This window comes from Ischnura elegans, chromosome 9 (assembly GCF_921293095.1).
Source record: "Ischnura elegans chromosome 9, ioIscEleg1.1, whole genome shotgun sequence".
Lineage (NCBI taxonomy): Eukaryota > Metazoa > Arthropoda > Insecta > Odonata > Coenagrionidae > Ischnura > Ischnura elegans.
Window position 1 is genome coordinate 27,554,658 of NC_060254.1, and position 17,648 is coordinate 27,572,305.

The 17,648-nt window shown below is 35.4% G+C and overlaps 1 protein-coding gene across 1 annotated transcript; it reads left to right on the top strand.

Annotated features, from left to right (window-relative positions):
- Positions 1 to 3,114: 3,114 nt before the first annotated feature.
- LOC124165750 (acidic mammalian chitinase-like) lies at positions 3,115 to 17,484 on the top strand. The gene is made up of 10 exons (XM_046543234.1): positions 3,115 to 3,144; positions 4,510 to 4,578; positions 7,004 to 7,216; positions 8,327 to 8,427; positions 9,149 to 9,280; positions 12,388 to 12,515; positions 13,791 to 13,902; positions 14,619 to 14,804; positions 15,913 to 16,041; positions 17,307 to 17,484. Exons 2-10 carry the CDS (start codon positions 4,524 to 4,526, stop codon positions 17,436 to 17,438), a joined length of 1,188 nt encoding a protein of 395 aa, XP_046399190.1. The 5' UTR covers positions 3,115 to 3,144; positions 4,510 to 4,523; the 3' UTR covers positions 17,439 to 17,484.
- Positions 17,485 to 17,648: the final 164 nt, after the last annotated feature.

A 17,648-nucleotide genomic window follows, 5' to 3' on the forward strand; every position in this document is an offset into this window, starting at 1 on the left:
AGGAAATATAACTAAATAATAAACATAAACCTTAAAAATAAATCGCTGAACACTATCGTACACTTTTAATAGGTATCAAATAGGAGATACGTATCAAGGTGAGGCTTAGGGTTGCAAACGGTCTCTAAAGCTCTTCCAGCCTTCCAGGTTAAGATTCAAATATTTAGCCGTTCACAAAGAAAAGCTTAAATTTTGCCACTTAAATCGAACTTCACTAGGATTTTTAACTCGTTGGTGATGACTATATATCATAACACGGAAATATGTGCAACTGGAACTTTTACCCTATATTTCATGTAGGTATGTATCTCATAAGCTTCACAGCCGAAGTCTCCCTATCACCCATTCCAGGCTAATTCTTTCAATCGAAATGCTGATACGATAACCCTAATCATAACTAAAATGCAAGATGTGATTGATTCTATATAAGAAATATTGCAGTGCAATCAGAAGTATCACTGTGATATTTGGCCACTTTAATTACTTTGTAATTACGAACAGAGATGATGCTTGAGTCTTTTATACACTTGTCTACTCATATTTCTCAATCGTTTTTAATCACTTTGTAACAACTGCAAGGGGTTTTAGAGAGATATTTCAAAAGGTAAGAGAAGGCGTCAGAGCCAGGTTGTGAAGGTAAGTGTGCATAGGAAAGAAGTGATGGAATGGGTACAGAATGAACATTTGTTATCTAAAAATGAAAGTAATAATGGTACAAATTAAAGAATAATGAAATAAAAAGCGAGTTTAACGGGAAACAATGATGACACTGCCGTTGAAACTCAATGAAGTGGAATTTGCTTTAGATTAGAATCTTCTAACGATTACAATTTTAGCCTAGACTTACCGGCTTGAACAAGTTTTCCAACTTCCATTATTTGCGGTCGATTTTTATTGAATCCATAAAAACATAGTCAACGGTCCAATTCCGTGATATAGTTGGCGCTGTGCTTTGAGAACACTCCAAAGAGATAACCAATTGATTTAATTTTCTATTTCTAAAAATAATATGAGTAAACAAGTCAGTAGATTCAATAAACATTTTTACCGCGGATTAACCGGAGAATTTTTATCAAAGCGATATTTCAATTACTTATGGCCGTTTTACACGGGGGACGGAATAGCGCAGATTAGAACTGCATTAATTTCAAAAATGGCGTGGAATTGCGCGAATGCATGAACGAAATTAGAAAAGGGGCTATTTTGCCATCTCACGTCCACTCATTCTCGCACGTGTTCTTGCAATTCACCGCTTTGCACTACGTAATTTTGACTGCGCCTTTGTAAACACGTTCCTTCTCACACACCTTCGATTTTGCAAGTATGAGCCCCGTGTAAAACGGCCTTTAGGAAAGTCCTTCACATGAAATCAGTGTTGTGCATAAATTACAGATTGGAAAATAACTGTGTCACTAAATTTTAACCCTGGATAGCCGGAATACCCACCAGGATAGGCGGTAGGTGCGAGATTATTAAGTTGCGGAATTTTCAAGATAAATATTTCAAAATGGTTAGTTTTACGGCTTTCTGAGGGATATTTTATTAATGGATTAAACTTAAAAATGTCACTGAGCTCTGGGGGGGGGGGTTTATCCCCCAAACCCCCCCCCTCGCTATGCCACTGGTAGGAACCTAAATTAGTCATGATGTTAAGGTCAATAAAGCACAATTTTTAAACTACAGAAACTTTTAGTCAAGCGCTCCGATCGGCGACCGCGAGTTTGTCCTGTTGCCGGGTGCTCTCTGGGCAATTCATGAGTTCGAATGCTTTGCCTAGCGGAGAACGCGAAGCATCCATGGCATCTGACCACAGAGCAAACTCGCCATTAACTTCGTGGCACTATTTTTCGCCACCCATATATATAATTTTATTACGAGCTACGCTCAGGAAAGAGAAAAAACCGAAGGAAATTGGAAAGGAACTTGGGAAAAATAGCTAAAAACGCGACCTTATTTTTACCACTAAATTTTTTTCTGGAGCAGTGAATTTTAATGAGTTACGACATGATTGGAAATGGCGAGATACTGATAACGTTAGCCAAATAATAATAATAATAATAATGAACAGAAGAAAATGAATGCAGTTTTGATGGCAAAAGCAAGGGAGTGGAATTCCTGCGGAATAAATTCAATTATGGGAAGACTAATAAGAAGATGAAAAGGGGAATACGGTAATTTTGTATGTCGAACTATTCTCGGGCTTGCATTCGGGTTGAAGTCATGGAAGAGTCCTGATGAATTTGAATAATTCATTGATCCAATCGCTAGCTTAGTATAATATAAAAATAAACACTGGATTTTAAGCACATATTATACCTTCATTCCTTTAAGACCCATGAAATCATATTCAGATGGATATTCCTTCCTTATTACCTATGAAATATCAATTGTTGAAAGAAAGAATTTACAATTATTTAGTAGCTTTTAACGCAAGAGCTGCAGAAAAACGATTAATGAAATCTATTAATAGCAGTCCTAAAAGCCATTTGGGTTCAGTAATAAAAAAAAGTTATCCCGGCTAGGACTAATATAATAAACATTCCTTACAAGAAGAATCAGCACGGAAGTTAACGTTTTTAGAAGAGGATAAAGTTTAATGTCGATATAATAAAAATAATCATAATATTGTTTTACAGCATAAACACTTGTTGGTCTTCATTTATTTTACTATCGTAAAAAATATTTCTTGATGCACCTATTCTCCACGATAGAAATACTTTCCCAAAAGTACATGACGATACCTCTGGTACTTTTTTATGTGTGTAGATGAATCAGCCAGGAAATACATTCTTCGCAGAACCTTTAAAGATGTGAATCTTGAATTATCAAAGATAGTTGCTGAGTTCGAGGAAAATGAAGAAGAATTTGGCAATTCTGAGTCTTATGACGCTAGAAGGAAATTTACAAGGAAGGAAGAGATAAATGTATGACATGGCTTGGTTGCAGCCAGGATTTCCCGAAAGAATAAACCAATCATTACCAGTATTTTGTGAATTAATTTGATTGAAAACGATATCATTGTGGCAGCATTTCACACTTTAGAGACGCAAGACAATTGATAGGAGGTGATAACTCAGATATGGATGCTATATAAAGAGAGATCTGAAGGCTATCTTCACAGTCACTAGTAGCGGAACGACTACGGTAAGTACAATATCTCACATAAAATCATGATTGTTTATCTTTTTCTCAAAATATTTACGTAAACAGGGCTGAGTGGTATTCATAGCTAAGATGTTTTTCTTCTCCAATTTACGTAACGCGATGATTATAAATGTTTCTGTTAAGTTAAGAAAACAAAAAATTTGCTTCGTACAAATTAACTTTAATTCTCGAAGATTTTCGGTACATCTTCAGCACTAGTCTAGAATGAGTTTCGATCCTATTATGTCGTCTTCAACTCTAGTATTTAACATGATAAAGTGCATCAAAACTAGTTTACAGTAATAGTTAATTCGTAGGACGCATTTTTTTATTTTTCTAACTTAAAATGGAATTCTACAAAGTAAAAGCCTCAATCATTCAGCATTTCCTCCAGTTAGTTTTACTGTTCTAGAAGGCACATAATTATACAGTATTTTACATTTAATTAATATTAATAAATGTCATAAAAGATAATTTTATTAGACTACTTTATAACGGATAAAATTTACTCAACTGGCAGAAAAAGAGACGTCATCTCCTCAAGCTTCGACTGCGTCGCCGAAAATTATAACCGTAGAAGCTTGAAAAGAGACGAGCCGGTGACACAATTTAGTTTCTGAACATTTGATGGCTACAATTGAAGGGGAATAGGAATAAAATCTTCTAAAAAGAGGAAATGTTAGTAGGACACGAAACAAAAATTATTATTCATCAACCGCGCATTTAATTCACTTAAGTTATTAATTTAATTCATTAAAACTACCCAATGCTATAATTATGGTATACATCAGTTGAAAAGAAGTTAACCTAGTCAAAATTATCAATATTAAAAGCTATTATCAGTGGAATTAGAGACATAATTTGGCAGTTGACATCGAATTAAGCTACAATTTCTCACGATAAATTACATTTCACGGGCATATTTTCATAACCAATTCATAAAAAGGGATACTGTTCATTGAATTAGGAGGGATTACCAAGCATAATTTCGATAGTAAAAAATGTCATTTAATAAATAGAGCTTAATTCACACTTAAATAGAATTAGAGTCTCCTCAAATTGGAACAAATAATCTGTTGAGCTATTAAGCAGCTACAATTTTGATCCCGCAAAAGAAGAAGGTAAATAAATCCTCTCAATGGAAATAATAAGAAATTATGATTCCGTCGCTTCACGAGTATTCATACCATTGAAGACCAATGCAACGCTAGGTCGTTCCTCACGCATTTAGAAAGAATTTGTACACTTGGACTTAGCCTTTCAATTTCACAAGAAGCAGAAATCATAAAAATATAAGAGCAGAGATGAAATTTGCTATCGGTGAATTCCGAGTAACTCGATTTTAATTCTTTGTATTTCCCACAGCGTTCCTCGCAGCCATGAAGGTCCTCTTTAGTCTCCTGTTCGGCCTTATCTTGTGCCTATCCATTGAAGGTGAGTATCACAGAGATATCAAAGCGTTTCACATCATTACATAATAGATAGCCGAGGTTTTTCCTAATCCGCTTCCTCGGTAGTTTTTTTCTTTGAAAACATCCGACGGCGCTACCAGGACTAAAACCCTAGACAATATTTAAAAAGTAGAGCAACTATTCGTCAATGAAATAAGTTGATAACTTGGTCTACCTAGGTCAGAGGAAGAGGGGGCCAGTCGGCCTCTTCTAACACACGTTACACAATAGAAAAAGTCGAAGTCAAATCCACACAATGTATGTGGTACACTTACACCGATTTCATGAGTGCAGTGCAGTTTTCTAGAGGAAATACAGCCATTTTTCTCGGGCCAATCTGTCCGATAAACATATGTTAAATATACGAAAAATTCACAGAGAAAATATCATTCGCCTTGACCAGGATTCGAACCCGATTTCCGGTCGAGTGCTTTAACCGGCTAAAGCACTCGACCGGAAATCGAGGGATGCGGGTTCGAATCCTGGTCAAGGCGAAAGATATTTTCTCTGTGGATTTTTCGCACAATTTGTGCATTGCGTAAAAATCATCACCGCGGCTGGTCCCGGTATTCTTAAAAGATGTTAAATCATTGTAATATACCGGGACTAACCAAGGATATAACTATTACGAAGTCACTGGCAATGCACAAATGTGCGAAATTCCGCAGAGGAAAAATCATTCGTATTGACCAGGATCCGAACCCGGATCCCGCAATTTCCAGTCGAGTTTACTGTTTACAAAACAAAATCTTAATTGCCACACCTGGAAACATGTCGCCTGAGGGGCAGCACAGAATGTAAAACCCCGACAATGTTTCTATCCGCTATGCTACTACGATGCATCAATCAATGAACATATTCACGTAACTACGAGAACTCGTGAATGTGAGAAAGGAATTTTAGGCCCTTTTGAAAATACTACGAACCGAAGGGACATTAATTATCATGAAAATGTTTAAATATGACCTTCTTAATGTAGTACTTCACGACTGACTTTAAAACATGAGCCCTGCTTGCTATTTCCTCTGCATTTAATTCAGTTCAAGGTTGATATAACGGTATACATTAGATTTAAATGAAATTAATGGGTTGTATCTCTGAAACAAAATATTTCTTAACGAAATTAGTTTAGAAAAATTTGTTTTGGACGTTAATTCGCGATGGAACCTCATTTAAACTCCAACTCATCCATGTTTGTGAGAGCCATTAAAATTTCTAAATAAGCCATTCTAAATGCAGTATTTCATGGACTGATTTTCAAACATGGGCCCTCTCCATTATTTTCTTAATAAAACATGCAAAAAAATGATTTTTAATCGTTTAGTCACGATTGAACCTTATTTATACTCATCCATATTTTTGAAAGCTATTAAAATTTCTAAATATGCTCTTCTAAATTCACTTTCAAACATATGCCCTCCCAATTATAATTTATTTCTATTGAATACAGCTCCGGGATCTTATAACGGTGAATATTAAATTTAAATTGACGTTTGGGTTACATCTATGAAAGAAAACATTCCTTGACAATACAGGCATAAATATTTTGTTTAGTCGTAAAAAAAGTCGTGATGGAAATTCATTTATAGTCCAACTCATCCATGCTTCCAGAAGATAATAAAATGTTCATGGTGAAACAAAACACAGTACTATTCCACAAACTTATATTTTTACAGTCTACTAGTTTCGACGCTTACACCGTCATTGAGCCCTTCAACGGGCCTATGTAAGGTAGGCCACCTGGATATCACCACTTTGAATGTTGCCACTATAAACAACAAACATGGTTGAAAACTCCGTAAGATAATGCCATTCATTACGCAACACTGTGGAAGCCTTTGCACGACATACCTATTAAAATTTGTGACTAAGATATATATTTGTGACCAAAGGCATTTTAGATTAGCGCAAACAGAGAAATTGGCTGTGAAGGAACTCAGTATTAATGAAGATTATGCCATTACATGGGGAGATACAAAAATATTAAATATGCTCTCCTACATGTAGTATTTCACTGAAAGACATTCAATTATGAGCCTTATCGATTATTTTCTTAGTAAAACAGGCAACAAATATTTTTTAGTCATTTAGTAGCGATATAACCTCATACATTTATTGTTTGAAAGTGAATATATTCATGTTTTTGAAAACTGATGAAAAAATATCAAAATATCCTCTTCTAAGTTCACTCACTTACTTTCAAATATGGGCCCTCTCGATTATTTTATTTGCGTTGAATTTAGTTCCGGGATTAAATAACAGGGTATTAAATATATATTGACTAATGTAAGAAAATATTTATTTACACAGCAGGGAAAATAATGCGTTTTAGTCCTTTAATCGCGATGGAATCTCATTTATTCACCACCTCACCCATGTTTTTGAAAACTTTTTCCACCGCATCGCAGGTAAGGCAACTAAGAGAGCAGCCAGCTACAACGTTGTATGCTACTTCTCCAGCTGGGCCGGATACCGCAACGGCTTGGGGGCTTTCACTCCAGAGGACACCGACGCTACAATCTGCACTCATGCAGTTTACGCTTTCGCAGGACTGGACGAGCAAACCGCTCATGTGAAGCCCCTTGACCCGTGGAACGACCTCACTGACGGCGGTGGCAAAGGTGAGCACTATTGGCGAATAAATTTCAGTGTAACGTCGAGATATTTGGTTTTGACCTTCTGGTTACGTCATGTATTTTAACCGCCTAGGCTAAGTTTTCAGGTTACCATCTCTATCGTTCTATTGCCTCACATGAGTTATTCTAGTAAGCTTCCTTTATTCACGAAACAAAGGAAAAGTAAAATTAAAAAGAGATATTAAAATGGAATAAAAAAACACCATAATTTCTTGAGGAGGATTCCGAAGACAAAGATCTAAAAACACCCTTAAACTATTTCTCTGCATGAATCACAAGCAGAGCTATTACAAATATTATAATTAAAGGCACTGATTTTAAGGAGTATCTCTTAAAAAACATGAACATATTTTAATAAGGAAAATTTTTTCATAAGGCATAATTTTATATTTATTTCATAATAATGTATACTTCAAGATGTTCCTCGGTGAGGTATATGAACACAAATATAACCCACGATGAGTACACAGTATAGGGCACAATGAAAGACACAAAAGACTCAAACGACTAAATTTTTGGTGTCACTACCACCTCGCTTTAAGTTAGGAATAAGAGACTCCAAGGAAGGTGGCAGCGCCACTGAAAATTTAGTCTTGTCTTTCATTCTGCTCTAACTCCGAGTACCCACCTGGGTTATATATGTTTCACAATAATGTAATATATTTACACATACATAATTCATATACAGTACTTTTGAATGCAATATATTTCATATAAATAAAGTTTTATATATTTATATAAATAACTTAATACAATGCAATAAGGCATCAATGTTTTTTCAAAAACAGGTCATTGTCTAATAAGAGGTACTCATACACCCATAAAGTTATTCTGATCAGTCTGAGACTGAAACGGAGCACAGGTTGTTGAATCGAAGAAGAAAAAATCATGTGAGACAACAGAAGAATGGAAATAGTACCCTAAAAAAAACTTTGCCAAGGCGGTTGAAAGACAAAACGAAGCCAGAACAATTAACGGTTAAAAAGAAATATCACGACGATAAAGAAAAACTTATTTCTCTTATATTTTATTTTAGCTAATAATCAATTAGTAAAATTGATTGCAAAATCCTTATAACTTCTTCTTCATTTTCAGGATTCTACAACAGATTTGTTGCCCTCAAGAACGACAATTCAGATTTGAAGGTTCTCCTCGGTGTAGGAGGATGGAACGAGGGATCAGCAAAATACTCCGTAGTGAGTTAAACTCCATAAACCTCTTTCTAACTGAATAACAAATTTTTTGTGAACCAGTTGATATTCCAAATTTAAAAAAATACAATAAGTTCTATAATTCAAAGAAATTACCGCGAACTAGTCAACGGTGTATTAAGTCACCCTCAAATGCACATGAAATGCAAAAATTCTACTAAGGAAAAGTAATTGGACTTGATCGGGATTCGAACAGAAATCCTTGAAAAGGCCAGATTGGCCACATTGTGATTCCACTCCCCTTGACGTCACAGGGACCTAGTTTCTACATGAGAGGATAGGAGTTTTACATCGTCTGAGTTTACCAATGCATGCATGAGTCACAGAACTCAGGGAAACATCTCTTAATAATAACACATTAAAATTACCTGAGTTCGGCAAGTTTCCTTCGTTTGATAGGGGAATAATAATCCTTATTTAAGCCAAGCGCTACCTGCTAGCAGCCTTCATCGTATCAGCGTTCAATGCCTCGCCCCAAGGTCACCCCACACGGCGACAGCAGGAACCAGAATGACGTCACACGGGCTTTACCCAGCATTCATACTTAGCCGTTGCGTTCTCGCGCGCTTGAAATTTTTCACTTTTCATTTAATCGCGAAAAATAGATATTGTCATTTAAAAATCTAAATGCGTGAAATACGTACTACAGGAGTAATAATCTTTAGATTTAGGCAATAAAAAATAATAAGAAACCACCCTATTACAGATGGCATCTTCTAAGACCGGCCGCTCAAGGTTCATCACAAGCGTGATTGAGCTCCTCAAGGAACACAGCTTCGATGGAATGGACCTGGCCTGGCTATACCCTGGTAACCGAGGTGGATCTGCGCTGGACAAGGTACTATTGGACTTCGTAAAAATGTTTCTCTGGTTACACGTCGGGAGATGCTTCTTCAAAACGCCTCCAAGATAACATTTTTGTATTCAATTCATCGGAAAATCTAAATTCAAATCCATCTCTCATTGTGGTCATATTAATAAATATATAGGTATTGGCTATTCAACACAAATTCGACCATAAGTTAGGCATCATTGATTCCAATGATAACTGATTTCGATCGGGCTTGGAAAATCGTATTTACTTGATTGCAAAATGATAACTCCAGAGCTTTTTTTGCAATACACGAAGTGGTTTAAATGGTATTTGATTGTTATAAAAGTAATATTTTACGAAAAAATCTGAGTATTTAAGATCATATATTCAAGAATTAGCGAGACAATGGCTCATTTTAAATGTCTTGAATTAAGAGAAATAAATAATGGTTTCTTTTGTAGCATTTATGCAACTAATTAAACGTAATAACAAATTCAAATCTTCAAAACTATTTTTGATGGTGGAGCCACTCATTCCATTTTCTTCATTATTTTAAATTAGGAGAGACATACCTCCTCTAAAACTAGAATAAATTGGTATGGTTAATTTTAAATAATCACAAAGGTTTCCCGTTCCACTCAGTAGCCTTCCTAATAACAGAATATTTACATAGTGAGGCCTTTATCTCAAGCCTTAAAGAGCTAGTCGATATAAGAACATAGTAGATGAAAAAGAAAGATTATTTAGGACGAGAAAATGTCTTCCCCATTCAGCCATTATCTCGCAAATTCAATGCATGGAAATTCCAATAGTGTTGCCCACTTAAATGAGTTATAATAATAATACGTCTTTATTGGGCGAGATTGGGACTAGTTAGTCCCATCTTCCATCTAACAACGTCATGAGATTTCTGGGCCTTGTCAACGTGGTATTATTATCTCAATTGTTGCTCGCAGGTTTGGAAACGGACGTAGTAAAACCATGCAAATTCCCCAGTGGAGAAAATCTCATGCCTCCTTGAATTTCAAATAAGAGGTCAAATCCTCTATCTCAGTCAACGAGTTGTTCTGGAATATATCTACTGAAGTTTCATAGTTCTTGCAACACAGCCGCCAAAAAGGTTTGTCATTTCTTACTTAAAGTGAGATGCTATCAACCTCCATTTGAAAAGGTATTAAAATATGAATCCGGTAGCACAAGAATACGTGCAAAAAGATATTTAACTTTAGAATGAATTTTTAAAACACCATTAATTCGACTGAATCTAATCATGGCAGAGGCGTATGAAATATAACTTCGATACGCGAGTTCTTTCTTATTAATGAATATTTGTTCCAAATTAAAATTTCCTCCACAAGATAGACAACATCTAGCTGAAACAATCGGATTTTGAGGTTTCACACACTGACTGACGAAGAGAAACATGTTGTTAAGGCAACACGACTGATATCAAATTCCCGACCTGACTTTAAAAAAATAGCGACAAGATAAAATTTCCTCACTTCAGTAGCGCCGTGAAAGTCAGCTCATATTTTGGCATGATAACACCATTACGCCATACGAAGAAATCTTCCAATGGAGCGAATAAAACGTGTCAATAACTCATTGCTTATCATGAAGCGACCCGGGTGGGGAAAAAAACTTAATCTTTCGGATCTTTCACACATTAGGAACGATTACTGTCAACCCATTCGTAAAATAAATCTTCACACGCCGACGACAGCGTCTTGTCACGCATAAATCTAGTCAAACAATGGTTTCCCTAGGAATTAAGATAAAGGTTACGACATCAGAATCATTGAGACACGGACGCTACTACACGAATCAAAACAAATATTTATGCTGTGTACAAGTCGATTTTTACCGACTTAGACGAGTTTACAAAGCAATTAGAGGGCACATAGAATGTAGATGACTCAATGCTAGAAATCATAACGCTAAGTTTGGTACGACCATGGCGCCATTTTCATGAAAGCACACTTGCACATGACTTTAATTACAATATTCGTTTTCTAGTAACTACGAATACAATGCGATGACGAGCTCAAGATTAATTTTTACCATGAGTGCCATACTATAGCGCACGACATATTACTTATTGCGTGAACGAGATGCATAGTCAAACTTATTGTAAGAGACAAGAAAATGTGTACGCAGTGAGGCACGGCGCCATTTACATCATGAAGCTATCCTTCTCCTCGGCGAATTACGGATTCTGATCATGCGAAATCATTTTTTTTCTAGGGAATTTCTCTCTCGTTGCACACATATTTCAAAATCAATGAACATTTTCATTGAGTCATTATTTTTTCAGATTTAAAAATTTAAAGTTTCCTCATAAAAGAAATGTTAAAAATGCCACTTCTCAGATTTTATCATTTCAAAAATGCATAACTTTGAAAGGGAAGCATTGTTTTGTAATATCCCTAGATAACATTGCAATAATTGTTCAATATTACACGCAATTTTACAACATTTAAGCTGGGTTCATTCCAAAACTATAGCCCATTGGAGCCAATCTATAGCCAATGAAAATAAATGCTAACGACCAGCGATTTTCACCGTCTTTTAAAGAAAATACTGCGTACCGAGAATACTACTCAATAATATTCTGAAACATCACAGTTCAAATCTTCGTTAAAGCCCTCCGACAAGCTTAACAGGTACTGAGCAGAATATGATTTTAGGGTTGGAAGAGTCTGTTTTCTAAGATTGTAATTTTGATATACGAGTATCATATAAAATACTCAATTAAAAATTTTTGATACCGAGAATCTAAGAATATAAGACAGATTTTACCATTAACATGATATAAAAACCTAATTAATGAGGACGTTCATTTCCCAGTAGGTATACCCTGGAATTTTTATTGAATCTTACTCAGAGAAGCCACCAAAAAAAGTGTTATCATCTAAATAACATAGAAAAACAACTCTAAAAATTTGTACGCACCAATGGATGGCGAATTTAAATGTCAGATACTGAGTTAGCCATTCTGACCGCTTACTTCCCTCTCCGTTTTTTTTCCCTAGTCCCTCCCACAACTTTCAGCTCCCCTATTCGGCTAACTTGGAGGTAATAAACTTTCACATTGACTTCGACTAACAAAGCTTCTCAACATTGAATTTCAGAAAAATTACGCGCTCCTTATTGCCGAGCTAAGGGAAGAGTTTGACAAGGAAAGCCTGATACTCACTGGAACCCTTCCTGCTCTGTACGAAATTGTGCACCTTGGTTATGACATCGATGCGGTGGCCAAGTAAGTACAGATTGATTATTTGTTAAAACAACATCGAATGTTCATTAAAGCTACCTACATTTCTAATAAGGTTAACCAAAATGAAAAGTACACGTGGCAACATTCTTTTTGTTAATAACTAGAGCACTGAGAACAAGTGTAAATCGGCTACATGTATTCTTTAATCTAATTTCGGCGTGTTCCTGTAATTATAAATTTTGAAAACAACTTCCATCAAGGCAATGAATTGGATAGAATTAAATTTGTTTCATTAAAACTTAAATGAGGAGACTCTTTCTAAAATGAAGAAGAACAATTTCATATTTATACCACTCGCACTATTAATAATTGAAACTAAACTTTATTCCATTAGCTATTTTAAAACAGAAACCATATACATCTTGAAACTTAATCTAAAATGAGTATTTTAAAATTATTTAAATTGTAAATTTACCATAGTTAACGAGCTCTTTCAAGAACAAGCGTTGCTCAATACGCAAACCATAAGTATCACCCTCAACAAAATAACGCGGCATAACTGGGATTATTATAAAGCACCCCACTGGATGGCATATTTTTCCGATTACTGCCCAATGCCCATAAGGCTTAAAATTGTGAAAAAGATTTTGGATTAACTAATGACTATCCTATCTCGACTAACACCATTTTAAGTAATTGAGAACCGACAGCCTCTCTTTCCAAGCTTACAACTCCATGGGCACGCCAAGTTAAGTTATGCTAAGGGGCCAAAAAAGAGGCTTTATCATTGGATTTACCTACATTTTAGCCCAGTTAACAAAATACTTAACTTGAATCTATTATTCGTTAAAATGGAGTTAAAAAAAATAAAAAATAGGGTCTGTAAGTTCAATGAAACTCAAAATGGAACTCTCGAAAATTTTATGGAAAACTCGAAAATAATTCAACCTATAACAATTATTAGTTGAAAAATTCAAATTTCTTCGGAAATTCCCAGTAAGCTAGGAACAGAATTTTGACTATCCAGAGATAAAGAAACTATATAAGTTCTTTAATAGCAATTGCGATGATGGTTATTCTTCATAAATTTCAAATATTATAGCTACTACTAGAAACAAAAAATCTCGATATGCACTATAGTAACTCAAAAACAACACCTCAATAAGCATAGAAAAGATCGATGCACCGTTTGTTCTGTGAGGGAAGGAATACGTCATTAATGGGTCTGGCTCATAATAAGTCAATTTAAGTCTTTGTGAACAACTTCGCCTAGTAGTGCATTAGTTGATTATATTGTTTCAATTTCGATTAAAACAGGAATTTGGATTTCGTCAACGTTCTATCCTACGACTTGCACGGATACTGGGATCAACAGACTGGGCTTGCAGCTCCTCTCTACTACCATGACAAAAGAGGAATTCCTGATGTGGTAATTACATATTATCTAATTCTTGAATCTATTACATTTCAGCGTAGTAATTTCTCTTCACATTTTCTCGGGATGCCGTTGCATGTTCTATTCTCAAGATGAAAAAGGCTTCACCATCATTAAAGCTGGCAACTTCAGGTCAAGTAACGATGCACAAACTGACAATGTCCGCTGAATATTTCTGCAATATCTGAAAGCTAACTTAAGAGGAAATAAAGTTCCTGGAATAGGTACTTCAGATGATTCAAGCAACCAACCAACCATTAAACGGGAAGAAAATTTATTTCACTAGTCGAGAGGCAGGGGAAATACGAAGTTTCATTTATTTTCCAAGCTATTTATTGAATAACACGCTCTCTCTAATCCAGGGATGCGTAAACCCATAATCCATTTTCAAAGTTTTTATTTCCCACTTTGTTTTGCATTTGGATTTAACTTTCTTCGAATAATGTATGATCTTAGGTTTTCCCGGCGTATCAGGTGCAGAAAAGTTTCTCGGGTTTTCCACCGGTTGATGCTGTCCATGTCTCCCTTGACGTTTAGAGCAGCGACTTGCTGATAATCCTCAGGGGATCTTCCGAATGCCGATCTTTCCAAAATAAAATTTTGTTGATTTTACCGGAGAATTAGGAAATTTCAACAGCGGGTTCATTATTTTCCACTGGATGAGGCATTTTATCAGAAAGTCAGGTAATAGAAATATTTTTTTCTTCCAGAATGACACAATGACAATGTACGCAAATCTGGGGCTACCTAAGAACAAAATCGTGATGGGAATACCAGCATCTGCACAGACATTTGCCCTAAGAAGCCCTGAAGACGCAGGTATTGGAGCTGATGTATCAGGACCAGGTGAAGGAGGCAGTTACACTCAGCAGCCAGGATACTTAGGATACAACGAGGTAGCGTAAAACGTTTCTTATCTTTTCCTCAAACATTTGCAAAGAAATTAAGAAAAAGTGTTAAAAAAATTATTATAGATCCTCTTAAATCATCCATCAAATATATTAGCCATACCGTTTCCGTCCACGGCGTTGACGTATTTTTTTTGCTCTTTATCACAATGGGCAAGAAAGCCAAGTCTAGTAAGTCTTTAGTGCACCTAGTATCATACTTTAAATATCTATTAATATTAGATACGAAAATTACAGTTGTTTCCGTTGAAATAGGACTTATGAATGTGAATCTATAAATTAAATCTTAATAGCAATTTGTAAGAATGGAATTTATTCAAACAACCGATTTCAATATATTCGTATTATCATCGGGTGGCTTCCTCTCGAAGCATATCTTTCAAATATGCTGAAGAGAAATATAGACCTGGTGATAATAGGAAATTTATTTAAGCTGCTCGTGCGAATAGAATTGCTTGTGGAAAATTGAAAGAAAGTTTAAACTGAAATTAAATTAGAAATCTCTTTACCGGACATTCTCAATAATCCCAATTCTCTTATTACCATTTTCTCTCAAATACTATTTTCGAATGTTTAAAAATCCTAATGCATTTATTTTCAAAAAATTAAATCATTTGTTCACAAATCGAAGAAGTTCAACTCTTGCCCGCTGATAAATAAAGACATGATGCCCTTCGTTTCTTCAATGACTTCCACATGAGCCATAATATGATATGATATAATGTAATATAAAGTAAGCTAAACTAAACCAAGTAAGAAATAAAAATAATTCCACCGAAACAAATATCCTAATAAATAAGCAGCCGTTACCATGGAACTCTTTTCCATTCGAAACAAATGCATTAGGAAAATATTTAACTAGGGAAAGTGGTCATTCAGGTAAATTACCTCGGAAAAATGGTACTTTAAAGATAAACGTAAAAAGTCTTTAAATGAATATGATCATTATAAAATTGGGATTAGGTGTCCGGGAATCTTTAATTCTACCGGATTGTTCCTAATTAAACTCCCCATTTGAATAAGAGGGTTGGATTGAATCTCATTCACGAGTAACTTGATCTGATAAAGTAACCCAAATACGCTCATCTGGTTCCAGATCATGGAGTCATTTTCTGCAAGCCCAAGCGACTGGACCAAAAACAGGGACGACACTTCTCAAGCACCTTACGCAGTGAACTACCTGGATTGGATTTCTTATGATGACGAAGTCTCTATCAAGAAGAAGGTGAGATATGCAGCAGATATTTCAGTATCTTGAAATCAAGCCTAGTCTTGTCCTAGCTCAACAATGGCCTTCCCGAATGAGAGAAAATTTCCCACGAACGATCCCACCAATTCCGAATAAAAATAATTTTATTTATTGACAGAATGATACTATGAATTGAACACAGCGCCATTTGGGTCTTCATAACATTTAACAATTTATGGTTCACAAACATTCCTACCCAGGCGGGACTCGAACCCGCGACCTTTAGTTTGGCGGGTAAAGACATAAGCCCAAAGTCTAAGTCATCGCCTAATAAGGCGGGACAATCAATCAAACACAGTAAAAACCTGCGAATTGCGAATTTTTCGAGGTACAGATTCAAGCTTAATCCAGAAAGAAAGCTATTCAAGAAAGCACGCACGAAAACCTTCCCCACATCTAGCTATATCTCAAAAATAAAAAAATTAGGCCAAATCATGCAATGTCACTATTTCGTGAATTATTATCCAAACTACTGTGACGAGGAAGATATCATGTTGCGTCATATGTCTCAACAAAATTGTAAGAACAGGAAGAGTGATTAAGTACGCAAAATTAGGAGCTCAAAACGTATATGAGATTATCTAATAATGATTAATAACCTGAATGACAGGGCCTCTCTCCTTGCAAGCTTATGTTGCGATTGATTGTATCATCAGAAAATGTTAAACCGGTCAAATCCTAAAACAAAAACAGGAAGTACTGTTCTGGTTGAAACAAGAAAAAGCAAGATGCAGAGAAAAAAGGCAGTAAAATAAGTGAATATAACTAATAATTAATAGTCATCATATCATAGGTGATTTATAATCGCTAAATGCATCACTTTACTCAATTTATTCCACCAAGAGGAGTGATAACGATTGCTTCACATCCGAAAAACAATTGATGGTGAAAAGGTAACATATTTTATTATATCATCAACCAGATTTTTCACTTATTATGTTCTCTGTGGAACATTGGTCAGTTTTTCCATTTTCCATTTATAGGTATATAAATTATTTTGTTATGAGGAATTTGTATTCCTTTTTTATTTGTGTGCTTTCGTATTTCACTGTAATTTTTATAACATCAACGTAAAAATGTTAATGATTGTGATATGGCCTGTGGTTTTTGTCATTAGCCCTGATGAAGATGAATACATTCACTGAAATATCGACGTATTGTAAGAAAAAACTGACTAACACTCTCGAGATAACATAACTGAAGTAAAAGCAATAGTTCTAATGACACAATTTGAATTGCAGGCTGATTACATCAAAGATAACGGCTACGCAGGAGGTATGATATTCACAATTGACGTGGATGACTTCCGAGGAGTCAACGGAGGAGATACGTTCCCACTTGTACGCACCTTGTACACCGAACTGAATGGATAAAAGTTGAAATGCCTTTTAAAATATGAAATAAACATGTGATATTCTAGTTAAATTATACTTCTTTATCCATAGTTAAATTTCCACAAAAAACACCTTAAAGCACAAGTGCGGACGAGGAGAGACTAGGAAGGTAAGTGACTGCAAATACATGCGTAAGAGTCGTATGCCGTTAAAAAGGTTAGTATTTATTTTATTCAATAGCCGACGTAA

Coding starts and splice junctions, on each gene's coding strand:
- LOC124165750 (XM_046543234.1), top strand. CDS start 4,524: ATGAAGGTCCTCTTTAGTCTCCTGTTCGGCCTTATCTTGTGCCTATCC. Junction 7,217..8,326: donor CACTGACGGCGGTGGCAAAG/GTGAGCACTATT, acceptor CTTCATTTTCAG/GATTCTACAACAGATTTGTT. Junction 14,805..15,912: donor GATACTTAGGATACAACGAG/GTAGCGTAAAAC, acceptor ATCTGGTTCCAG/ATCATGGAGTCATTTTCTGC.